Here is a 26,073-nt window from a genome sequence, read left to right on the forward strand (position 1 = left end):
TGCAGTAGGAGAAGCCACAGTGAGCCTCATTCCTTGTTTTTCTGTGTGCATTTGAAGAGCATGCTGTGAGCACCGTTTAACTGCTGAAAGGTCTGAAAAGTTACTTTATCCTTAGGCGTGAGGCAGTTTATTTTGTACCAAGTGAGAAAAATTACTTTAGAATAATAACATTCTATTTCAACATCTGATGGCAGACACTCACTAAGGAGAACATTTTTCGCATGCATTTGGGCCTCGCCTAAATGTCAGAAAACAGCAAGATTTTGTTGCAAACAAACAGCAAGAAGAAGTTGTGCATCACACACACACACACACACACACACACACACACACACACACAAAACACACCATAATTCTTTTAAAACAGTACTGCCATCCGTTTTGGATCACGACCAACCAGTTGAGAAATGATGTTCTGGATGATGACAATTTGAAATGGAAGTTCATAGTATCCTACCGGAATTGCTATGTGCCCACTATGCAGAAATGTAGCAAAAGTTCTATACTGTAAATAAACAACATAATGATAACTTATTGTCATAATTAAAACTCCAACTTGTTAGTAATGATCATTTAACCAGTAAGTGTATTGCACAACTAAAAACTTTTAAAACAGGAGGGGTCCTGGTCCCTGCTTATATGTTGCAGGTCATTGGGTAGTTGGGGTAGGTGTCATATGGTAAGGGTGATGGGTTTGTACATCATGGCAGGAGGTGCTAGGATTTTGCTGGAATACTGTTGTTTGGGTATGAGAGAATAGGAGTCTGTTCTTCGTACCCATCTCAAATGATCTTAGATGATTTGGCAGATCCTGAATCTTTTAATCTTGGTATCTCATTTCTGGCTAATTTGGTTCTTCAAACAAGGGGATCAGATTAAAATTTCTGGATGAACTGATTTGAGAAGGCTGTGTGTGTCAGTTTGATCCTAATGTCACTGTTGAAGGCCAATCCACTGAAGAGCAGGTCCACACAAGCCCCAGTGGCAGTGGTAAGGAACCAAAACTCTACAAACAGACAGAAATGGAGATCAGTTATCTTCTGGTCAAACATTCCAGGCAGAGCTAGCCTGGATTTCCGTTAGAGTGTCCATTGTGGAGAAGTTGCAGGTCCAAGTAGGTCACCGAGCTGTTGTTCAGACTGGCATTTAAGATGGTTGCACTTCATTCTAGTGCAACATTAACATAGTTATAATGTGATGATATTTAAGGCCCCGTTAGGCCACATGAGATCAAATGAATACTTAACAACCAAAATATCAGTCAGCAGTGTTGACCAAAAATAGCCCTGCTATCAGTCATGCAAAAAGTTTTCTGTACAATAGATTATTGTGGTCTATACAATAAAAGAGTTTTGAATAACTTTCATAGCAACATTTCACAAAACTAAAGATATTTATTTCCAATTGGTTCCACTGGAAGCAGCCCATGAAGCTAGGCTGTACACTCATAATTTGTTTTTCAGGTGTTGCTAGTCTGTGCCATCTCATTAACATTCTGAACATAAAGATTAATGTTGTTGAGACTCTACAAGTAAATCTATCTAGGCTGGATTATGATGAACTATCATAAAATAAATTAATCCCACAGATGATCTCTTCATGCATGTTTTATTTGTTGGAGTACTTAACATATGTTGCTTTTAAGCACATATTTAGTATCCAAATCAATAATTAATCAAATGTCCGGAATGTACAAACAATTCACAACATTTGATGATTCATTCATTTCACGTTGTCAGTTTAGTCCTCCAGAAATGTTCTATGACATCAGCCTGTAAGGGACAAAGAGTAACATTGAATTTATGTCGGTACACAGGAACAACCAGTTTTGTAACCCATAGTTCATAAATTAACCTGTTAAGTTGACATGGTGAGATTTGCAGCTTCGATCCCCAAAAGTTCAATTGGTGAGGGAATTTTCTTTTTGTAGATAGTTCGCTAGAAAGGACGTATAAAGTAATGTTAATGTTTCAGCTAACATATTCAGGAACTCATTATTGGATTGACCATTTTTTAATTCATTCAGCCAGTCTCTGGGTCTGGAAAGAACACTTTTAGCTTAGCTTAACATAAATCACTGAATCAGATTGGACCAAAAGTGTAACAGATGCCAGAAAGTAAAGTCCAGTGCTGGTAATCCTCACTCTTCTGAACCCTAAACAATTTCTCTAGCGACAGAAGCTAGAGGCCTTGGTCTTTAGCCTCCTTGTTAGAGCAACTGACTTGCATGCGGAGAGTCTCCAGTTCAATCCCAGCTCGGAGCGGGTTGGGTGGTGTAAGAGATTACATTGGTGCCGCGGCCCAAATGGAAGTGAGGTTTAGAGGGGTGAGGTTATTAGAGGCCAGCTAGTAAAGTGCTGTGCAGGTAAGCCTCACTCCTCTGAACCCAGAAAAAGATACTCTAGCGACAGAAGCTCTAGGCCATGGTCTTTAGCCTCCTTGGAGCGGGTTGGGTGGCGTAGGACCGGTGTGGGTTAAAGTAGCATCTTGCTCAAAAATACAAGTTTTGATAATTTTCTTTTTAAAGCTTTACCCTTCAGTAGTTACACCATGTATTAAGACTGACAGATTATGACAAAATGCTATTTTCTAGATTGATATGGCTAGAAACTACTCTTGATCCAGCATTATGATCAAGGAACTTTGATGCCCTACCATGGCTGCAAGGGGCACATTGATATTATGCAGTGCCAACACTCCTGTTTTTTTTTTTTTTGTGAGTCTTCTGTATTTCACACTCATCTCCCGCCACCCTCACGTTTAGTTATTTCTTCCAATACTCAAGTAAGTTAACCCCCACCCACCTCCCCACAAAAAAAGTCCTCATATTTTTGGTAGTCTCCAACCCCTTTAACAGGTCATCAAGTTTCGCATAGCATCCGATCGCCACCACTGCCAGAAAAACGGACCAAGATATTGTTATTAACATCACATACACCCCTACTACTCCCAGCCCGCCACCTCTGGTTCCCAACCCCAGTCTTCCTGAAATTCGAAATTGCGAAATTCGAAACATTTAGAAAAATATTGACAGGTATTCTGGAATCTAGATGGGTTTCTGTCTTAGTACAAATAATAAATACTAAAAGGTCAAGCTTTAAATAAGAAAATACTCAAAACACTGTTTTGATTATTTGTGTGAGATGCTAATGGTCTAATCCATTTCAATAATTTATGCTAAACTAAGTTAAACATGCTCCCGTCAGACCTTAAGATCAGCTTAATGGCTTCAAAAATAAAACACTGAACTGTTTAACTCTAGGAAAGTTGTAATATGAGCCAATATTTTTAAAAAAGGAAGAATTTTCCTTTTAGAAGATTAAAATTGAAAAATATATAACAGCATGTGATAATTTGACAATAACCTCTGGAATTTTCACTTTCAGGTCAAAGGTCTCTGGTGAGGATGCTACAACGATGACAGATGCCTGCCGTTCTGGGTTTTCCTCCTTTTTCTGGTAGAAACCCATAATGTAAGACACGCCAGGTACATACTCTTGAACTCTGAGAAAAAAGGATTCAGTAGAAAGTCGGTATAATGAATAATATTCCTAGCTGTACTTTGATATTTCAAAAAATTCAAATTGATAATGAATTTACATTTGACCAACTGTTGTGAATACTGAGGGCAGAGTCCCCCAGTTAATCTTTGTGCTTATAGATGGTTTGGACTCTGGTTGGCACGCTGCGGACACTCTCATAGAAACATCATATGTTTGACACTCTGCACCCCATCTGAGATGAGCCTGAAAAGACAAAAATCAACTAGAAGCTAAAGTTCATTGACAAACTTTGGTACTGGCTTAAGAAAGCCAACAGTGTTAGTGCTAAGGCGTTGTTAGGTGGTTGCCTGGCAGTTGTTAGCCCTCATTTATGTGTTAGACCGAATCTTAATACTTTTTCTAGTATGTTATAGCACTTAGCTAATTAATATTATCATGTAAACAATCTCTGCTTGCATGTGTAGCATACAGGAAGTGCATTGGCTAGCATGAGTCAAATGAGCCCATCCACAGGTCCCTACAATGTTCTAATGCTGAGAAATCGCTGTTGTTAAATGGTTGCTAGGTAAGTTTTGTTGTATAGAGTTGATTGACAGCTTAGAGTGATGATTCATTAAAGCATCTTGCCGATATGAATGATAGAAATCAACCCTATAATGTCTCTTCGACAGTGCAGGAAAAAGATATCAATCTAGGAACTTTATAATGTCTATGAGTTTCTTCACCATTGTAAGTCAATGGGCAAGTTTGGGATGCTCTTGTGCCCCAGGGGCAGGAGCGGACTGGCCATAAGGAGCACTAGGACATTTCCCGGTGGCCTAACGTTCAATCCGGCCTACCACCTAGACTTTGGCTCACACTAAAGTTTAATATGTAGAGACTAATTAAACAAAAATCAATGGGGCAATATGGAAATTTATGAGAATAAAAAAACTTTAAAACATTTACCTTTGCTGATGTATGAGTCTTATCAAAATGTGCATTGGCACACATTTTCCAGTTTGCTTCTTCACCAACTTCAGAGACGATCATTTCAATGTCGTCTTTTTGGGCAGTTGGCAGATAAAAGGCTACGCCTTCATAGCCAAGGGGTTTTGCTTGTGGACTTAAACTAAGTGCTTTTACTGTGACTACCGGGTCTGGAGTTACATCTAGATCCTACATCACAGAGAGATTGAAAAGTTTATACCTTAAATAATAAAAAATATATACTTTAGATTTCAATTTCAAATATTTGAGTGTCACCTGAGTTACTGGGAGTGAACTGGATGTTTTGCGTTCCTCACAGGAGGTGTTCTCATCTCTTTTTTCCTATACAAAGAAGGAGACATAAAACATATAACAAAATGGGTAACACTTTACAATCACAGTATATGAATAATGATGCGCTAATCATGAACTAACTTTAATTACAACATGACTCACAAGAGTTCATGTATGATTGGCTACCTTAATGACTTGTTAAACATGTTGTGTTATTAAATAATGTATTAATTAACAACTAAGTTTAAGCTAAATGTAACCAACATAAACACATGAGCTGTTAATGTACAATTATATCGTGACTTTACTTGGAGCGGCACATCATCATTAACTACTCATAAACTCCTGTGTGTAAACTGTTGATTTTGACACTTTTCTATTGTCATTCATTGTAAACGCACTAGAAGGACATGCATAAAGAGGACATGAGAAGTTAAGAATTGTTTAAAGATTTTCTTCCTTGGCTCTCGGCGAAGGCGTTGCACTTTTTCCCCCTCTCCCATATCTCTCCTGGCTGGCTCCTCTGGTCTTATTCTACCTGAGGCTCTCCTTGCCCTGCTCTCCAGACAAATAAGGAATTAGGGATTGGATCAACTGGTTTCTGAAAGCAATTGACACCATCTTCTTAAAGCGAAGTTTGGGTTTGGGGGAACCCACCTGTCCTGTGGGGGCGTTTGCAGCTGGATACATAATGGACGTGTGGGAGAAGTGGCATGTCGTGTGAGGATATTAAAGATATCTATCTATTCAGAACTTTGATAACAGGGTTTCTGTGGGCTTATGCAGGGCCCTGTGGTATCGATGATTGATAAAAGTGTGGCTCAAAACCCCACCAAGCTAGCCGGCTGGATTGAAACGGTGGTGAGCAGGCTCTTTAAAAACCAGACTGTGGCCTTGGACCGCAAATTGGAAAACACTGGGGTAAAACTAGCGGCTTTGCTTAGATTTGGTCAGATCTGGAGACCTTTGACGGACATTAAATATCTGCGAAATTATCAGATATTAGCCTAAATTTGAAAAAACTTTTCTTCTCTTTCAGCTTCTCTGTGACTCTCCTGCCAGACAGCCTCAGCTGGAGACAAACAACTTCCCTTGGATAGCAAAATAAGGAGACTCTCTGAAATTCCTGTTTTCTGCTCCAAGGACACCTGTTGAGACTCCACAGCCTTAAGCCTGGTTTATACTTCTGTGTTGAACGGTCGCCATGACCCACGGTGCATGCCTTGTGTGTTGGCGTGCATTTATACTTCTGCACGCTGTGTGTTACTCTGCAATAACACTTCCGAAATGCTATGTAAGGTATTAAAGTTCCTTTGTGTAGAGTTTCTTCGCTGGTGTTTTGTTTTTCTGAACGCTACCTTAATGTACAAGTGGCTCAAACTCACTCATTTTGTGGCTGGAACCGACGGACGAGCAACAACTTTAATCATGAGGTAAGCACAAATCAAAACTTTCCATCTGGAGCTCCTTCACAGAACTCGACACTTGTAAACACTTGCTCTAACGGACCTGCGCGGCTCTCGGTCCAGCCCACACTCGTCAGCGATACTAAGCTGACCAATCATAGAGCTTGTACTACACGTCATAGTGAGAGGTCCGTGTCAGCGACGTCGACGGCCATGGCGAGGGCTATGAGTCTTTCGTGTGCTTTCACCCACTGGTGTTGGTAGTGGGTCTGTGACCAGCGCTCTCTAGTGGCAGGACCAGATGGCTGCTACCCTCATCGGACTATATCCACATCCTTTGTTCCCATGTTATGTCTATGTATTTATGTGCTTGGTTGTTGGGGCTTTTTCCCCTGATCTCACACTGCCCTAATTCAAGGACAATGTGAGAGTTATTTTTTTCCCCCGCAAATTTTAGAATCTTATTTCCTCATTCTAAAAGCTACCTCTCGTTGACCTGGGGAGGTGGTGGTGAGTCCAATTTTGTTGCATATAAAAGTGTATGTTGACCTGGTCATGAGTCCATGATGATTACATTAAGCATATACTAATGTAAGTAAGTAATGTGTATTTATATTTATGTATGGCCATACACCCAAAGCGCTTCACAATCATGAAAGGGGGTCACTCGACACCACCACCACCATCCACTTGGTTGATGCGATAGCAGCGACAGGACAACGGTGCCAGTGCGCTCACCACACACCAGCTATTGGTGGAGTGGAGAGACAGAGATACAGCCAATGTGGTTATTAATACATTAATTAACAAACAAGCATGAACTAACAAGCAATTAAGGTAGCTAAAGTTGTTGTTAAAGTTTGTCCATGATTAGCGCATACATTAACTCATAATTAGTTCATAATAAAGAGATGTTTAGTTTACATATTAACACATCATTATTCATGTACTGTTGTTGTAAAGCGTTAATACAAAATGTCTTCACATTTATTCCAAGTTCACCACAGAGAATGAGTCAATGTACCTTAAATACCCTTTGGTTGAGATTCACCATTCCACTCATTACTGAAGGATGTTGTCTGCTGGCAGAGACCTGAATCTGAATTTTTTCAATGGGTTTTGCATCCTTTGCTTTGGAAAAAGCAACACATTTTCGTCAGAAATCCTTAAGTATCATTTTTTGGATGAAGTCAATAATGAATTCAAGTTTCTGGTACCTGGTTCTAAACTGTATGAAAAGTGAGTATCACCCAGTAAGTAATACAGAGGATATTCGTGAAGATAGTGTGCACGTTTGGCTTCTGCCTCAATGCAGAGTGCAGTTCCATAAATTTTGGCTTCAGCACATTGCCTGAATTTCATTCCAGATTTTTTGGTCTGCCACAGAAAACAAATCTGTTTAGTATGCAGGACATGCCAAACATAACTATTTGTTTTCAAGTGTTTCGTTTTACCTGTTCATCCCTTAAAGGGGGTAACATTCTCAGAGGCACACCCTGCCAGGACTCCCCTGTCTCAGGCATCATGGGTGTTATTTTAGATGAGGTTGGGTCTTCAATGTTTCTCGAAACAGCATACACATTAGAACTGTTTGACGAAGAGTGAAAAATCATCAGGATTTTTGGTTGCATTTTATTGCATATCACAATTGAAAGGCTGCCTTACAGTTCAGTCACATTCTTTAACATGGACATATAAACTGAACTCAATCAACATTGAATTTCTTAATGATGTATCAAGCTTTAAGGGTGCTTTCACACCTACACTTTTGTTTCGGAACGTATCTCGTTTGCCCAGTTAGCGCGGTTCGTTTGGCATATGTGAACAGGGCAATCGCGCTCTGTTCCGGGCCAAAGTAATCGCTCCGAGATCGCTTGAATGAGGTGGTCTCGGCTCGATTGAAACGAACTCTGGAGCTGTTCGATTACAGTGAGAAAGCGATCCGATCCGAGCGCGGTTATATCACAATGTTTTATGGATATGTAATAGGCATACGGCTATATGAAGGGAGAATTATGAGTATGGCGGGAAGTTTTGCGAGTCTCCGGATGCCCGCAAACGAGTGATGATCTCTCGGTAATCTCGCGTCTCCCTCCCGGTCCTCAAATAGGCTACGTCGCGCACCCTTCTCACCTCTCCCCACCGCATCTCTCCTCAGACACATCGCGCGCGCACCCTGTCAATCACTATTAAACCACCATCTCCCTGACAGCTTAGCGTGACACTCTGACCAACTGTGAGGAGAGTTTACTTGCACGTGACTTGTTTTAGCTCTTTCGGTCCGATTAGAAACTTTGCAATGTGCAAGCGAACCGCTCCAAGAGCAAAGAGCAACAATGTAACAATTGTAATCTCTGTTTCGGAACAACTGAATCCACAGGTGTGAAATTCACGTGTGAAATTCACAGGTGTGAAAGCACCCTTAGACTAACATTTTATTCAGCTATTTTGCCTGATTAGCTCTGTAAAGCTGCCTTGGTGCAGAATAATTTACAAAATAGACGGAAACATACCTGACTGAAAATAATTCGGTGACCGATTTGCTTGGAGTCAAGTTCATTTCATACTTTTGCTCTTTCGGATTTATTTTCAGGTCAAATGCCCACGGCAGGCCCATTGAAACCTTACTTTTCAGCTCAGTTCCACACTGAAAAAGATCAGTGTTGATTCCATGGAAGAGAAAATGATCCTTTGTCACGCTGTAAACAGGATAAAAATAAACTTTCAGCAGAGAAACAATGAAACCATTAAACAGTTCTGATTCAATTTCCCAATACACAAAGTAAGAGGAGGCTATTACTCAAAGTAGCTGAAAGATTCTATAACATAGAAAGCCATACAAATAATGTATTTTTTTATTTATTTTTTGAGTGAAGGGGTTGCCAAAACAGCTACTGAGTGCACCAATAATAATAAATAATAGCTGATAGCATTGTTTTATTACCCGATAAAGCCATCTGTCTGCATGGAAATGTCTGAGCTTAGCAGTTCACCCAGATGTTCCTTTGGAGGAGGATTTATTTCAGCTTTTGCTGTAGACATAGAATATGTTAATTTTGGCATTCATCTTTTATAATATTAAAGAGCCCCTATTATGGGTTTTTGAAAATTACCTACCATGCAGTGTGTAACACAGCACTAAGTTACTGAAAATATCCAGTTGAGGTGTAAATCTGAAAGTTCACCGTGTTTAAAACTACTTATTCTTTAATGAAATACACGACTCAGAGTCGAATAAATGATTAATTTTGTATATTTGGATCTTTAGCCTAAACGTGTCAACGTCGAGATTGTACATTACTGAATATGTAGTGCCAGATCCGGTAAAATGTGAACGCACTTTCTCTCCACACACTAGCGAGGCGCAGGGGATCACGCGACTGATCATGACACAATAATGTTGATCACTGATGGAGATTTGGCAGTGAGGAATGAAGAGTTAAAGTTAATTCTCACAACAAAACCACAGTATAGCCAACCGTGTGCTTTGTTTGTTCCTGTCATTTTTCTGATTTATTATACAATAACCTATGGTGCAACGCAGGATTTGCCAGCCATTTTCTATTAAAGGATGGAGCACCAGAGACTTTTATGTATGGGACTTTGTCAGACTTTGTCAGTAACTATTAAATGGACCAGTTTCTTCTTCCTACAGATCATAACATGTAAGTGTAATTTAAATTGTTGCAGCATTTTCTGTAGTTTGCAAAACATGTGTTTAATTGTGTGTTGTAAATTGTAATCACTTAGTGCGACTTGTAATCACTTATCTATTATAGATCAGTGCTTGTACTGTATCTCTCAGGTTAAAACTTTATGGGGCTATTCACATATTGTGTCCAAAACCACATTGAAAATGTGCCTTTTCCTTTGTGTGGTTTATTTATAAACTAATTTTGAGAGGATCATGTGGTTATGATCAACACAGCTGGCTCCTCAATAGCTCCGTTATCTGCTCTATTAGATGATTATGGAAGCATTATAAATAACCAGAGTAGTTCTCTCCAGTTATCTTCGTCTTCAAGCTTTTCCCCCCTTCCACTCCTACTTCCTCCCCCTTTTCGGATAGGGCGACTCGGTGGCCCAGTGGCTAGCACTGTTGCCTCACAGCAAGAATACCGCAGGTCCAACCTCTTATCGGGCTGGTTGGTGTTTCTGTTTTCATGTTCTCCCAGTGTTCGTGTGGGTTTCCCCCTGGTTTCCTCCCACTGTCCAAAAACATACACCATAGCCAATCGACTAAATCAAATTATTACCTTAGACAACCTTAGTTTACACTTATCACACGGTGACAAGCAGGAGAGTTCTCGAGACCTACCTGAGCTCGAACTCCCCTGTTGCCCTTCTAACGGGAGGGCCCCAGGTTTAAGGATATTACGAGCTCAGGGCTTTCTCCCGGAACAGCATGCCAATTACGCTTTAATGATTATCAGCTAAGTGTGAACTCTTGAAACTTAGTTAAATGCCTTTCTGAACTCGCAATCATCTGCCGTTTGCCATTGTTATGGCTAATTATCAGCTTGTCCATTTTCAAAATAGTTCAACTTTTGCCACTGTGTGGATTAATACTGAATGTATGTTGTTGTTTTTACAAGGGAGGAGGGCGGGTCGGTCAAGGTGCCGGGTCCGGATCTGGCGTGTTCTGGCACAAATTAAGCCCTGGTTAAGAGATGAGGAATATGCTGGTCTTTAACTGTATTGCTTTAATGCATTCCTGCATTGGGCTCTAACATACTCTCTGCTACCTCATAGCCATGGTGACCATTTCTCTGTCTCAAGCTGAACCCAGTCGACTAATCCGCTGAATAAATCATATGGAACTCATTGGGATAATTAGGTAAAAATAAATGCATAATATTAGACAATGAAAGTGTTTTTTGATCTTGCATGACCATTTATAATGCAAAAGAGGGGCTCTAACTAAATTATAATAGGAAGCCGATACAAATTCTGAAAAAGAACTCATCACCTTGCATTGTAACAGCATTTACTACGGAATAATATTTGCTGATTTCAACTGGGAGACCCAGACATGTCGGCTGTATGAACCGAGCCTCATACACAAGATGCGGCTTAGTCCAGTGCCATGAAGTCCCTTTCTGAACATCTTGAATCCTTTCCCAAACTTTACTCTCCTTTCCTGCAGAAGGACTGAAAGACTAAACAGCAGAAAACAATGGAAAAGGTTTATTTTAATCTACAAAAACAAAAAATCAATCCAATATTTTTTTTATCTTGTTAAAATAACACAATGAAATACCTTTATGATGCTTTGAACTGAGTCTCTGCTTACATCCATTAAAAAGGCTTCCTGTCCAAAAACTCTTGCATAAGCTGTCAAAAGAGGCTTGTCTTTTGGTAGGCTCTGCCAGTTAGAGAGCTTTAAAAGATTGGCATAGATCAGAAATTAAAATAATGATTGACAAGAAACATAAATAAAATCTGAAACAGAGATGCTCACAATTTTCAATATGGAAGCCAAATCGCTGACTCCTAAATCTTTTGTGAGTTCAGGGATTTTTCCAGCAAACAGATCTTTGAGTCCATCTGCACGGATACCAAACTGGAAATATAAATGACATTATTTATAAAACAGGGTATACATAAAATTACAGTAAATTCTGCTTTGATTTGTTTACCTCAAGAAATTGCAGTATTCTCCCAATGAAATGAAATTTTCCCTTTAGCATAAGTTTTGTGGGGATGGGACTTTCATTCTGAAGCATATAAACATCAGCAGATGTCCCAAATAAAAAGTCATCTGAAGAAATAAGAAGCAACATCAGACCATTCCCGGTTTACTTAAAGGCTTTATAACATAGCTAGCATTGTCTTTTTAACAAGAACCCACCATGGAACCAGTCAAAGTGCAGGTTCTTGCTGTAGCGGTAACTCAAGTGGCCAAGTTTACGGGTTAGAATCTTCATGGCAATATTACAGGCAATAGATCTATTTAGGAGAAGGAAAGAGAAATCAGTGCAATTCATAAACAGAGAGGAGAAGAGCACATTGTAGTTTGCACCATGCTTACAGATGTTGATTATCAGGGGTACGGGACTTGGCAAAGCCTTTGAGCAGAGAGTAGGAGAAACTGGCAACCTGCAGATCAGCCTCTTCTAGAAGGACCTCACTTACTACTGAAATCAGAGCTGTGGACGGCTTGGTCTCTAGAAGAACTATGCAGGCCAGCATGCGGATTTCAGCTGGTAAATGTTTCTGTACGAAGAGGTTTAAGACAATATCCTGTACCTGCAAATATAAAAGATAGATACAGAGTTAGAGTAGATATAGAGTTATGGTCAGCGTCTGAAGAAAGAGGTCTTTGCTAGTGGAAAAGTAGCTTCTTGATCCTTAAATTACTCCTGTTAGCAACAGTCATGGTGAAAATTTGTGGAAATGTTCCAAATGTAAAAGGCAATTTTATCATATTAACCAACCATGATTACACTCTCAGAAATTAAGTTACAAAGCCCGCAGGAAGTAACTTTTCAAAAAGTACCTACAGTAACAGGTCCACATTGGTCAACAATGTACTACAAGGAACACATTTGAACTAATTTGCACCTTTAAGGTACATTTTTGCTTAGTGTGGTTGGATTATTGTCCTGTTGGTGAACTTTATCCACAGCTAGTGGCCAATTTTGGAGCTCTGGGTGCTCTTGAAGAGAGTTTCTTCCAAAAGTATTGAAGCTGGTGGGATTTTGTAAACCTTAACTGCTTCCAATTGCTTTTTTGATTAGTGTCTTAACACAATTGTGCTTCTGAGGTTTCCTCTACAGAAGGAGCTTATTTCTTGCAGTGGGGACCTATTCATTAAGTGGTGCTCTTCTTGCCCAAGAAGTACCTGGATATGCCCAATCATTGTCATGCTTGAAGGTGTATGTCTCAACCATCACTGCTTATCATGATGCATTTGATGGCCAGTAACTACAAAGCCAAAATTATCTGTTTAACTGATTTTGAATGATGGCACTTGAGTGTAAGATGGGCCTTAACAACGACCTAGGGAAATGTGGCACCAGGTGCCACTAAAGATTGTTTCAGCTTGGCCAGGTATACATTTCACATTCTCCATCAAGTTGCGTAAATAGCAAATGTATTTGCATCCATTTCCCCCTCTGAAAATGAGTTTTGTTAAGGATCATTGTTAGAGCATTACAATTTTGAGACAACTGAAATATACTTCTGCATTAACTAACTAAAAACTGGTCTAAAGTCAATGGCACAATTTTTGTTAAAGAGCAATAATGTAGCCAAATGTGGGTCCAAAATGCACATACACATTGCTTATCACACAAACAGGGAGGCTCAGTAGAACACTCATATCGTTAAATATGAAAAACTAAAGCATTAAAAAACCATTGGTACCCTTATGGCAGTGGAAACGCAAGCCTCATAAAGAAAACCTTACAGACTGTACCACTCAGTGGAAACGGGCCATTAAGGCACCTACTCTTTTTGAAGGACATCCTGAGACTTCAATCTAACATCTCGTTCACAAGAAAATGCTTCTTGATAACGTAGTGTCCCCATCACCATATGTGCCAATAGAATCCACTCAGACCACAACCTACTTTTATCAGGAAGCCTGATCCAGGTACTGACCATGCTTAATGCTGCTTAAGGCTAATTTATACTTCTGGGTCATGCTCACACGTATGGCCCAGCGTAGCCTTCACGCGGTTGCATAGCCCTTGCTGTGGCTGATGCTGACGCATAACTCTTAAAAAATGCAACTACACGTCACAACAACACGTAGTGCAAGCTCTGTGATTGCTTGGCCTGGTACCGGTGATGAGCATGGGGTGGAGCTGAGAGCCGCAAGCCTGATGGAGTGATTGCAGAGCTTGCACTACATGTCGAGTCCTGTGAAAGAATTCCAAATGGAAACTTTGTTTTGTGTTTACTTTATGACTAAAGTTGTTGCACGTCTGCCAGTTCCTGCCTAAGAATGAGAGAGTTTTAGCTACTTGTAGCGTTCAGTAAAAACAAAATACCTATGAAATAACTGGACAGAGAGGAACATAGAAACTTACTGCCAGCTAGTGTTTTGAATGTGTTGTTGTAGAGCAACACAAACAGCACGCTGAAGTATAAGTGAAGTTTATGTATAAACAAATTTTGAGAGGATCACATGCTTATGATTGCTAGCGGCTGAATCCGCATTATCCAATTCACTACGCTCCAATCAGATGACTCCTAAACTACTATAAATACCATGGGTTTCATTCCACTGCTATCTTCGTTTTGAAGAGTCCCCCCTTCCTCCCCTACTCCTCCTTCTTAGATGGGTGACACGGTGGCCCAGTGCATAGCACTGTTGCCTCACAGCAAGAATGTCTCTGGTTCCAGGCTTTACCAAACCAGCAGAGAATTCTGTGTGGAGTTTGCACTTTTTCCCGTGCTCACGTGGGTTTCCCCCGGGTTCCCCGGTTTCCTCCCACCGCCTAAAACATGCAATTAAGTTAATTGAATAATCCAAATTGGCACCATAGATATGCTTCTAGTACGTAGTTATCTTCAAGAGCAATCACTTACTGTTCATTGGTTACTACAGCAGGGGAGTTCTCGAGATCTACCTAAGCTCAAACTCCCCTCCCGCCTTGCAACGGGAGGGAGCCCTGGGCTCAAGGATCTCATGAGCTCAGGGCTCTCTCCCGGGACAGCATGCCAAACAAGCTTTTAGAATTAATCATCAGCTAAGTGTGAACTCTTGAAATGCAAGGCAAGTGCTATGGGTTATGCCAATCATTCGGCCCAGAAGTATAAATCAGCCTTTAGTTTTAGTGCGCAACCAGGTGAAAGCTGCAGAGCGATAGTTAAGCTGTTCTTAGAAGAGTGAATTCATTATATAATGCATTACTTACACTGTGGGGGGCTCTGCTTGCAAGCAGCCTAAATGCCTGGACTGCAGCTCCCTGCACTCTGGTGGAAAGTTTTTCAGCTCCATTGGAGTATCCAGGAAGGAACTTGAGGAGAGTCTTGATGCTGGAAAGATGAGCTGCGTTTCCCAAGGACTTCAGCGCAAGGACCATTTCATCCTCAGAGTTTTTACTTAGGCTACTTGCAGCCATATTCAGCAATGGCTAAACAATAGTATGTACAAAAAGCAGGGAGATGTACTGTAAATATCAAAGAACTAAGTTTGACATAAAACTAGCAAAATATTACTATGATAGGTGTATGAATCAATCAACATAGAGGTGTAGGACATCTCAGATACCTGTACCACAGTGATAGGGCAGGGGTCAGTATACACACAGTATCTGTGTACAAGAGATCCATATGCCAAAACTACAGTGTTCCACAGGAGAGGATGGGATTTACTGAAAGGAATGGTCAGGAACTCCTGGAGAGCGGAAGAGCGTATCAGACGGCAGATAAAAAAGGATTCTAACATACATTTAACTTGGTCACTGTCTCACCTGAGCTAATGCCACCGACACAGGCTCAGCGGACAAGTGGTTAAATGCCACTACCAGTGCTTGTCCTGCCTCATTCGCTGTGATGTCTCCTGCTTTGTATCTGGCCTCAAGGAATTTGAGAATTCTTTCATCTGTTACCTCCACAACCAAGTCCAGGAACCACCGCCTGACCAAAAAAGAAAGTCAACAGGGGAAATTGATCATCTTGAATATTAGATTGTATAGTATTTAGAGAAGGGTGAACATACCTGTGCTCATCATTTCCTGAGACCTGCTTCCATAAATGCTCTAGATTATCAAGTGTTGTTACCCGCATCAACTGAATTAGGTCCAGAATTTCTGTGCTGGTTTCACTGTCCACATGATATAAATTAGCCTGTGCGAGGCGCTTGATTAAATCTAAAATCTGTTGGAGTAAAGTATGATTAAAACGATTAATGAGTTAATCCACATGTCAATATATGCTTAAATGTTTATATAATCTTTGAAGTTTGCCTTGGGCACTGGGTCGTTCAGGTTAAGCATCACAACAGGTATTGGTTTGAGGTCCTTATTTGTCTTATACATCAGGTTGCCTCTGCTCTGCACCTGTCCAGTCACTACTTTGTCAGTTGTGTCAGAAACTTTAAGAAGTTCAATGTCCCGCCTGTTAAAAGGAAGCACAACATCATTGATTAATCAGGAGTGCAACCACTTGAAAGTTGATAACAGTTAGAAGCACTTACAATGCCAACATTCGGAAGTTTCCTCCCTTTACATTGAACGGAGAGAAATATTGGCGCTCCTGAGCAAATGCTTTAGTAATCAGACCACCGTCTGCTGTGGACTTCACTGTGTAGGTGTGTTTCACAGTGGAAACAACGCTTTCGCCTCTCTGTAATTTCAAACAGCATTCAGATCAATTTGAAACTTGCAAACTTTACATGATTAAGTGTGTAATTGAAATCGAATGAAACACACACCTGTTTGCTAAGTTTGTCTTCAGGTGCAAGAGCCATACCTCTGTACAAAGATGCTGGCTGTTGACAGTTGGTGATATCAACAATTCGTGTTACTATCAACTCTTTTGCGTTAGAGTCTTCATCAACAGTGTAACTGCTCTGACACAAACCATGAATTCCCAACTAAGGACAAACAAAAGTTACATTTTCACGTTGGTTTTCTCTCGTATAGAGCCATATTTTTATAAGTAGTCTCCATTCTTAATATGAAAAGATGTGCCCAGTGCTACATTTTTTGCACAATGTGAAAAACATTCCTCTGGTGACATTTCCTTGAGGCTTGCAATGAGAATTACACTAGAGGCTAGTGTCTACATTGTCTACAAAAATCCCTATATACTTTTCTGGAGATCATGCATTATGTAGCCAGAGGAACAAATGGCTGCATTTCCTCTTTAAAACGAACAATTTGAGGCCATTCTTTTTGTTGCTTACCAGCTGACCGCTTACCCCCTGAAGACCACAGGTGTCAAAGCCAGTTTCTGGAGGGCCACAGCTCTGCAGAGTTTAGTTCCAACCCAAATTAAACACACCTGATTGAGTGCTTTATGCTTGTTTGATGCTTACAGATAGGTATGGTAAAACAGAGCTAACTATGGAACGAAACTCTGCAGGTCTCTGGCCCTCCAGGAATTGACTTTGACACCCCTGCTTTAGATGGCTTTTCTGTTTGTAGCTCTCCATGTAAGTCAGTGGACTTGAGACGCTGGGCAGAGTTGACAGCAGTACCGTGCAGAGTCTTTCCAGGGGGCATGTGCAAAACCAAAGTGTGGGGCTTGTCGCCAAGTGAAAAGTGGTAGGGGTAGGGGTTGGGGGGAATATATATACTGTTAAAACCGAAAAGTGTCTGGGGGGCAATCGCGAACTGAAGATCGGGGGTGGGGGCTGCAATTGCAAAGTTAAGAGTGGGGGTGGGGGGATATCGCAGGGACACTTCTGTTAGTTTTGGAAGGGCACTTTATACACTTGACTATTTGACTGGTTGACCGCGATGACGGGGTTTGACTCCGGTGAGGAACGGTTCCAGAAAGCTGGTAAAAAAAAAAAAAAAACATAAAATAAACAAGTAAAAAACAGGTTGAGAGTGTGGTACAATCTGATAAAGTGGTAAAAATCAGGTTGCTACAAGGGCATTTCTTTTTCTGGATTGCCTTTAAAAACAGAGCGGTTGAGTTTAGGGAAGTTGGTGGTCACCGGTTAATCGGTGCTTTTTAAACACTATTAGTTGGGTTTAGGAAAGGAAGAGTGTAGGCCAGTTGATCGGTCAGTCTGTCAGTCGACAACGGCTTCTAATAGATTTATGTGGGAACAGCAGATGTGAATGGCACTCACAAGAAATTTGAGATCTCAAAAAGTGTTTACAGCGGCCTCTGGCGGATTTGCAAAAAAAAAAAAAAAAAAAAAAAAAAACGTAGCTCCTAGGATGAATTTTGCTCTCTCCAGAAATAGGGGGTTGTAGGGATACATAATCAGAATGAGCCTGGGTTGATTTTCCGATATGTGCCATTTAAACAACCATCTTGCACATGTCCAAGAGAAGCCAAGGCTTGTCATGCACATATCACCTTCCAATCGGCTAAATTAAACTCTTCCCTCAACCCAACTGATAGTGTTTTCAAAAGCAAACTTAAGGATAAAATCACATCATAGCTATGAAATTGTCACAATTAACATCACTTTTGCTTGTTATGTGGAACCACCTGACTCAAACCTGCATCCCAAGTACAACACTGTACAAGGTGAGCTACTAAGCCAACTGACCACATCAAAAAAATCATCAATATAGAGATAAGCAGGTGAGGCAAATGGGTTTGTTTACAAATCATGGAGTCATTCATAACCACGCAAAGAACTGCCCAAAGATAATCCTTTATTTGTCAATAATATGTCCTCGTAAATATCAATAAAGGGTGGCACGGTAGCTCAGTGGTTAGCACTGTCGCCTCACAGCAAGAAGATCACTGGGTCAAGATCTGGCTGGGCCAGTTGGCATTTCTGTGTGGAGTTTGCATGTTCTCCCTGTGTTCATATGGGTTTCCTCTGGGTGGTCTGGTCTCCCCCATAGTCCAAACACATGCGCTTTAGGTGAATTGGATAAACTAAATTGGCGGTAGTGTATGAGTGTGTGTGAATGCGAGAGTCTATATGTGTTTCACACTACTGGGTTGCAGCTGGATGGGCATCCGATGTGTAAAATATATGCAGGAATAGTTGGTGGTTCATTCTGCTTGTGTGACCCCTGATAAATAAGGGACTAAGCTGAAGGAAAATTTATGAAGTATTAGTAACTCAGTGTGAAAAGAAATAAAATTTGTCAGCATCATCCTGCCCCATAGCATTTGTTTTACCTACAAACTGTAGGGTAATGTATCTTAAAGCATGTTTTCAAGATTTCACAAAAAAGTAGCTCTGGGCACATCTTTCCAATGAGCCGGTGTTCAGATTTTGTACCTCGATTAGTTCGTAAAAACTTTGTGTGGTTTTGACGGTGACTTGTAAAAATCCAAGGATCCCCCTCACAATATTCACAACTGTGTTTGAGACTCCAGGTGCTGTGCGAATGTCGGTAATTTGTCCTTTAAAGAATTCAAAAATGATTGGCTGGCTGATTTCGGCAGACAGATGCTTAGTGATGTTTTTGGAAGGGCTGAAGACACTTTTCCCAGGTATGCCATTAAAATCTTCAAAGTCTACATTTGAGACCTTCAAAGAAAAAACAATAAATAAATGATACCATGTTTATACACATTATTCTTAATATCTTATAAGTCCGACGTAAAAACACCATGTTTTATGTTTCAGATGATAGAAATGAAGCAACATTGTTGGTACCTGAAGGACAAAGGTGTGTGGTGACTCTCCAATGATTTTAAAAGTGCACCTCAGTTTCAGCGCTGATTCAACCAGGTGTGGCAGTTCCCGTCCCACTTGTACCAATCCTTCATATTTATACTCGTATGTTTTTTTCGAGTTCAGAAAAGGCTCTAAAAGGTTGGCCATTCAGACATTTGAGAATTTAAATAACATTTTCAATCAGTGTTATAAAATATGTGCATGGATATTAGTAATTTGTCTTTGTTATTATCAAATACAATAATAAACAAAACAATAAAGTCAATTTTAGAATAAGATGCTTTTCACACTTGGTCCAAAGTCCTGGTCCGAACCCAAGTTCGATAGTCCCCCCTTGGTTCATTTATGTTCACATAGTATTTTTCATTCTGAACTTCGGTACGCTTGCTGTTTTGTGTACAGCTGTTGCTTGGTGACAGCCTCAAAAACAAATGTACACATATCATGGTCGTTCTGCTTTTACAGAAAATGTTGCCTTTGTTATCAAAACCAAAATATAGGGAGCAACTAGCATCTATCTGCAGCAAAAAATATAAAAAAATCAGAACATTAAGTCTGCAGAAGTTTTTTTCTGGTGGAGACAAGCAGACATTATGACTGTTTGCACTGGGTCAGTCCCGCTTGTCACCAAGGTAGATGATACACAGACACACACGCATGAATGAACGTTATGAAAACTAAAGTTTGTTGTACTGTTAGCGGATCACTTCCGTTATTTGGTACGATTGCATTCATACCAGATGTGAACTGCACCAGAGTTCGAGCGAACCGTACTCCAGACCACCTCTTTCAGGCAGACTTAGGTGCGCACCCGAGTTCAGAAGGCAGCATTCACACTAGCTAAACGTACCATACTCTAACGTCAAACGAACCCAGGTGTGGACCAAAAGTGCTAGTGTGAAAGCACAGGTAAGTAATAAGTAATGAGAGTGATATATATTGCATTTACATACCATAATTCGCCATCTCGCTGGCTAATGGGAGAAAAAGAAAAAACATTACTGTTCTTATTTCATGTAAACAAGCATATGGGAAAACAATAAGTAATTGAATTACTTGACTAAATAATAAAAAAACACAAAAATCTCAATGCATAGAATACAATTAAAAGTGGTGGTCCAAAGTGTCTTATTAAGGCTTGTTTGTGTTAATAAAATGCAAAGCAATGTGTGTTCATATTTTATTTGTAAACAATCACATGATTTTTTTAAAAAATAGTTTAATTTGATTTTATACAGCTACTCTGTTAACATGAAAACGGCTGACATATTTCCTAGTTCCTCTAAAGGCCAGCCCTCAAGAGGCTCTGATTGGTTATCTAACATAATGTGCTGTGATTCGTGGATTGGCTCCACTTCACCAGAAAGCTACACTTCCAGTCACAACTTTACATGCATGTGCTGTACCTCTGCTGTGTAAATACCCACATGGCAAAATTTCTCCATCCCAGCTCTGGCCCACACAATCAGGTTTTGCTTGGCCCACATGCCACAGTGAATTACGGTACATGACTGGACCAAGTCTGGCTTCCAGAAAAGGGCCAAACATGGACCAAATCTGGGTCAAGTCTCAGCCAAGTTAATAACTCATAATTGGGCCAGATACGATGGTGTGTCATGATTGCAATGAGATTGGTAAGCCATGAAGCATTGCGTTTTTAGGCACACTATGGGCATTCTTTTTCTCAAAGCAACCTGATTGACATTTTTTCTTTACTCAATTCTAATTTTAATGTATTTTAAATGTGGGTCAAGACTGGCCAAACTCACATGACCCACATAACAATTATTAACACTTGGGCCAAATACTACATTCTACATCTGGCCCAAATCTTGTGTGCCTTAAAAACAGTGCCACCTCTTCTAAACCCAAGCCATGTTTGGGCCACATGCTGTATGCCAGTGCCGAATGAATGCCTCCTGTGCCAGCTTTATGCCAAATCTGGGCCAGAATTCTTTGCTACCTGGGAATGCACTGAGATATTTAATTGAACTGAATTGATGGCATGATAAACCAACCCAGGCTCATTCAGAAAACATAGCCCCGTGGACGTTTCTGGAGACTGCGTTTTACGTGGCCGGAGGTACATATGGGCGCATTTCGTTTTTTTCGAGCAAACGCTGCAGGGCGGTGTGACGACGCTCCTCTTCTTCGCGCTCGCCGGCTGACAGCTCACCTCCGTGTGGAGGGCTTTCCTGCCGCAGCCAGTTTGTCCGCTTAGCTCGTAGTGTTACGTGGGCGGAACGGAGGCCCGAAGGACGAGGAGCCGGCCGCTGCAACGACGACACGGGTTCGAGTACGGGAAAGAGCGGTTCCGAAATTAGGTAAGATGAAAAACAGAATCAAAAAATAAAAGTGAACAAGTTCGTGAAGGGTCGAGAATGCGGCGAAACCCGAAAACGCGGCCAAAATTGGACGAGGGCTTTTGCTTTTTTTAAAATTTCTGGACAGCTTTTGTAAATCGTCGCTTGGGACAGACGGTTGCTCGACAGTGGCCTCCGGTGGCTTTTCGTGAGAGAACGGCGCGCGCTACCGAGAGGCGTTCGTAGCCGTGGGGCTATGTTTCCACAATCAATGAGCCTGGGTTGTGATAAACGGAAACCAAACGAACCGCGAGCGAGACCAGTGTAGGTTTACACCCCTAAAATATATATATATATATATATATATATATATATATATATATATATATATATATATATATAAAATATCCCAATAAAAAAAAAATAAATAAATATATATATATATATATATATATATATATATATAAATAAACACACACACAAATTACTCTCCATTGCGGAATTTACACGGTATATTGTCATAAACTAAATTCTTAATAGAGTTTTTATTAAGCATATGCAGTTGTCTTGATAAATGTTCTGCAAAATCTACAACACGTTGATTGTTTTATGTAGAACTGTTACATTTGTGAACAGTTTTTAAGGCAATTACCTGTAAATAAATGACCTAAACTTAAAAAGTAATCACTTATTTAACTTTTTCAGAGGAAAGTTCACTTTATTACAGTAACAAATTACTTTGTTACTAATTACACCCAGCACTGAACTGACTTCAGATATGGTTTTCATGTACTTACCAGCCAGGGCTACCAGGAGACAGAGACACAGCCGCCACATGATGAGGTCCAGAGGTGGTATCAACAACTTGGACATGATGTTTTATAACTGGAAAGTGAATTTCCCGCCTACTCCCTTATCTAAGGCAGTTAATGAGGTAAAGTGACCCCGTGGCACCATATTTGTTTTGTATTCTTTGTTTAGTGTCTATAGTTAGCTGCTGCATAATATGGACAACACATTTGTTTTTGTGTTGATGACAATATCGAAATATACAAGGGAAGACATTCTTCATCACATTAGCAGAGCATACAGGAGAATATTACCTGCAGGACAATTATTCTGAAATGCTAGGAGAATGAAGCACATGATGTGTCGTATGAACAGTTTGAGTAAATAAAACTAGGGGACAAAGGTGTGAGACAGGTCAATGTGATCAGTGTCATCGCAACCTCAAAGGAGTGCAGGTGACCTGCTAAACAAATAGCAGGATTAAACTATCAAGAACAATTGATTTAATTTTTTATTCAAACATAAATAAAACATTCAAAAAATAAAAAATAAATAAAAAATGCTGAGTTGGCATTACCCAGTGTTGGGTCAAATATGGGCAACAACATAAAAGTATAAGGCTATAATAAATTTAAAAGCATTTTTATTACAATTATTTGATTGATATGATGAAATCAGTTGAAATACAATTAATTAAATTTCTCAAGATCTTATAATTCCACATACAAAGTTGGCATTCACTTGTTACTACTAATGTTTGACTGTCTACATAATTTCTAACATTGAATTAACAGAGGTTCAGATGTTATTATTGGTCCCATGAAGTGCTTTAAAATGTCTAACTTTTATTAAATGTTTGATGTGATCTCAACAAAAACATGGAGAGTGTGAGGCAGTGTAGCTCCTTCAATGGCGTCTTGTTGTATCACAGCTCTGCCAGTGAGAATGGTTGAGCTCAATTGCATCAAAGGAAATGAAAAGCAAATGAGAAGCGTCTTGACGGGGGTGGGTTAGATATTAGAGGGCATTTGATTGGTCAGGATTTGATGAGAAATTCAAGTAGGCTATGTGAAAAGAATCATTATTCCATGACAAACTGCAAGCTTTGGATGTTTATATTAGTTTTAGATCATCTACAAGCAAATTTTGTTATTGTTTTAAGCACACTAGCTATATCTTTAAAATTAACAATTCTCAACTATATTTATTTTTTTATTATTTCGCAGCATATTTTAATGTTTCAATCGAAGTCAGCATTACTTGGGATTTTGATCCTTGACTTTTCGCTCAGGAAGCCAGGAGTAGTTTGTACCAGAGCCAGAATAATTTGCTGTGAGAACGTATTACAGTGATATATGCTCCTATAATAAGCTGACGGGACGCAAGTTGAAATCTGTGTAGCCTAAGAGCTAAAAATCTAGCTGTGACAATATTTAAACACTTTGAACTAGGGTTGGGCGATGTTGACCAATTTGGCATTGTACGATGTCTAATGTGAAACATCGTGATGTGAAAAGAGTTGGGCGACGTGTGAAGGGTGCGCGTCTTATTAGAGAACTGGAAGGGAGACGCGTGATTTCTGGGAGATTATCACTCGTTTTTTATGAGTCCCGCAAATGCATAGAGAGTCCGGGAACTTCCGGTAGACTTGGGATGTCTGAACATCACATTTAACAACTAAAGGGAGACGCGACCCAGCGGTACATCCTTAAGAAACTGCCCGACGTGCACTGCTCTCTTGAGATCAGAAGAGCGCATGAAAGTGTGTGGCAGTGTCTGTGGTCACGTGATGTGCGTTTTCAGTGGATAGAGGGATGCAGAAATGCTAGGTAAAACACGGTGAGGATGTGGATCATTTTTGTTCTAAAATGCCATTTTAACACTAAGACGTATTAGTGCAAATGAGGCCTAAGTGTGTATTTATCACGAGCGGAGGATCAGCAATTCCGGCTCAGCATCGCGTTGTCTATTGGCCATTGGCGATGGCATCGTCTATTGGCCCAACCCTACTTTGAATCCTGACTTACAGTGTTCAGCAGGTGGCTCCGCAAACCAAGCTTGTGCAGCACTGATATAATGCATACAATTTGATTACATGTGTTTGAAAACGTAACATTCTGTAGTGCATTGTTAACCATTTCACGAATTCAGTCATCACACAGAAGGCATTCTAGACCAGTCTCCTCGTTGTTGCATGTAAAGATTTAACATTTTCCTGAAGAATTTTATTGCTTACACACTGTACATGTTCGCTGCATTTATACATGGACTGTCTTGTGGTTGGTCCGTTTGATGGGGTTTTTTTATGCACATTTTTGATTGGATGGGAATCACGGGAATCATTATTTGACTTAGTTGACAAGAAAAAAAAAAGCTGACTTTGATCAAAGTTCACAAGAAAAAAAACGTATAAAGTAGTAACTGCAGGTTAAAGGCAAATAGTGCAGTAAAAGTAGAGATACAGCTTTAAAAGCTTGTTTTAAACCATTTAGTAAAGTACAATTCCTTAAGAAAACCCATTTACAGTAATTTAACTATATAAAGCACTGAAGAAAATAGTTTCAGTTTTGTTTACTTCGTCACGTCAAAATTAATACTTCAAATGTAGACAATGATTTTATTAGAATGCAATACAGTATATATACAATCCTTTTAACCAGTAATCAGATAGAAAATATTGTTATTGTCTTGAAGCTACCGACTCCAGCAGGTTATGAAACTCATAGCATGCAGTATCACTTAGTTTTTTAATACATTTCTTTCAAAAATAAATATATTGTAACATTCATGCCCAGTACGTTTTTTTTTAATGCCTTGATCTGAAAGCATTGCGTTGTAGTTCACCTGTTCATCGCAGACACTCAAAACAACATGGCATGTTCTTGAATAATCTGTAGTACTCCTCTTGAATCTGATAAAGATGAAAACATTTGCAATTATAGGTGGAAAATGGCAATACTGAATGTGAAATAAATTAAATGTGAAACTTGCACAGGAATATGAACCTTACCCTTCTGGACAGAACGCAAAGGAATATGAAAATGAACATCCCTTGGAACACATTGGCGAAGGTGAAGAGATACGCAGTCAGGGTGGTCTCATATAAGATGTACATCACACCAAATGCCCAGGTTACTCCCAGAACAAACAGGAGAGCAATGGCTCCTCTTGCACAAGACCTGATAAAGAATTATTTAACAAATTAAATAAATTAGAACTGTATAAAATAATAATATTACAAAAAGTATAACAAAAAAATAAATAATATAAAGTTGTTTGTAATATTTCTGGGTTATTTATAGTTTTTGACCGGAAAAGAAAGCAACATTTTACTTAGAACAGGAAAATTTGTGGAGATACACAATGGAGTTTAGGACCATGTTATAAATCAAACCAAAGCTCATTCTGAAAACGTACCTTTATATACATTTCTGGAGAGCACTGAATACGTCATAGGAGCTACATTTTTTTTGCAGTTTTTGTTTTGGCAAATCCGCGTCTCAATATAGTTGTTAACAACCCAAGCTTAT

The 26,073-nt window shown here is 39.8% G+C and overlaps 2 protein-coding genes across 13 annotated transcripts in view; both read right to left on the reverse strand.

The window, feature by feature from the left end:
- Positions 1–1,591: 1,591 nt before the first annotated feature.
- vtg3 (vitellogenin 3, phosvitinless) lies at positions 1,592–22,882 on the reverse strand. Of its 4 annotated transcripts, none has more exon segments than NM_131265.2 (28): positions 1,592–1,772; positions 1,855–1,938; positions 3,366–3,504; positions 3,601–3,746; positions 4,452–4,661; positions 4,749–4,814; positions 7,197–7,303; positions 7,390–7,549; positions 7,627–7,759; positions 8,686–8,871; positions 9,117–9,204; positions 11,142–11,331; positions 11,433–11,552; positions 11,634–11,735; positions 11,812–11,933; positions 12,024–12,121; positions 12,204–12,421; positions 15,040–15,258; positions 15,396–15,521; positions 15,598–15,763; positions 15,846–16,003; positions 16,093–16,243; positions 16,323–16,471; positions 16,560–16,721; positions 19,050–19,301; positions 19,431–19,582; positions 20,405–20,425; positions 22,552–22,615. In NM_131265.2, coding segments are annotated over 27 exon segments (3,762 nt in total). In that variant the 5' UTR covers positions 22,592–22,615; the 3' UTR covers positions 1,592–1,772; positions 1,855–1,857.
- A 1,847-nt stretch (positions 22,883–24,729) lies between these two features.
- The window catches only part of adgrl4 (adhesion G protein-coupled receptor L4), a 34,372-nt gene continuing 33,028 nt past the window's right edge, over positions 24,730–26,073 (reverse strand). For 8 of the 9 annotated variants that reach the window (XM_087272123.1, XM_087272118.1, XM_087272121.1 and 5 more), the window contains 2 exons: positions 25,554–25,722; positions 25,141–25,454 (listed from right to left, as the gene is read on the reverse strand). In XM_087272123.1, coding sequence (XP_087128249.1) covers positions 25,392–25,454; positions 25,554–25,722 — 232 coding nt within the window. In that variant the 3' untranslated portion in view covers positions 25,141–25,391. 9 annotated transcript variants of the gene reach the window in all.

The sequence above is a fragment of the Danio rerio genome, chromosome 11 (assembly GCF_052040795.2).
Source record: "Danio rerio strain M-AB ecotype USA chromosome 11, GRCz13ab, whole genome shotgun sequence".
Lineage (NCBI taxonomy): Eukaryota > Metazoa > Chordata > Actinopteri > Cypriniformes > Danionidae > Danio > Danio rerio.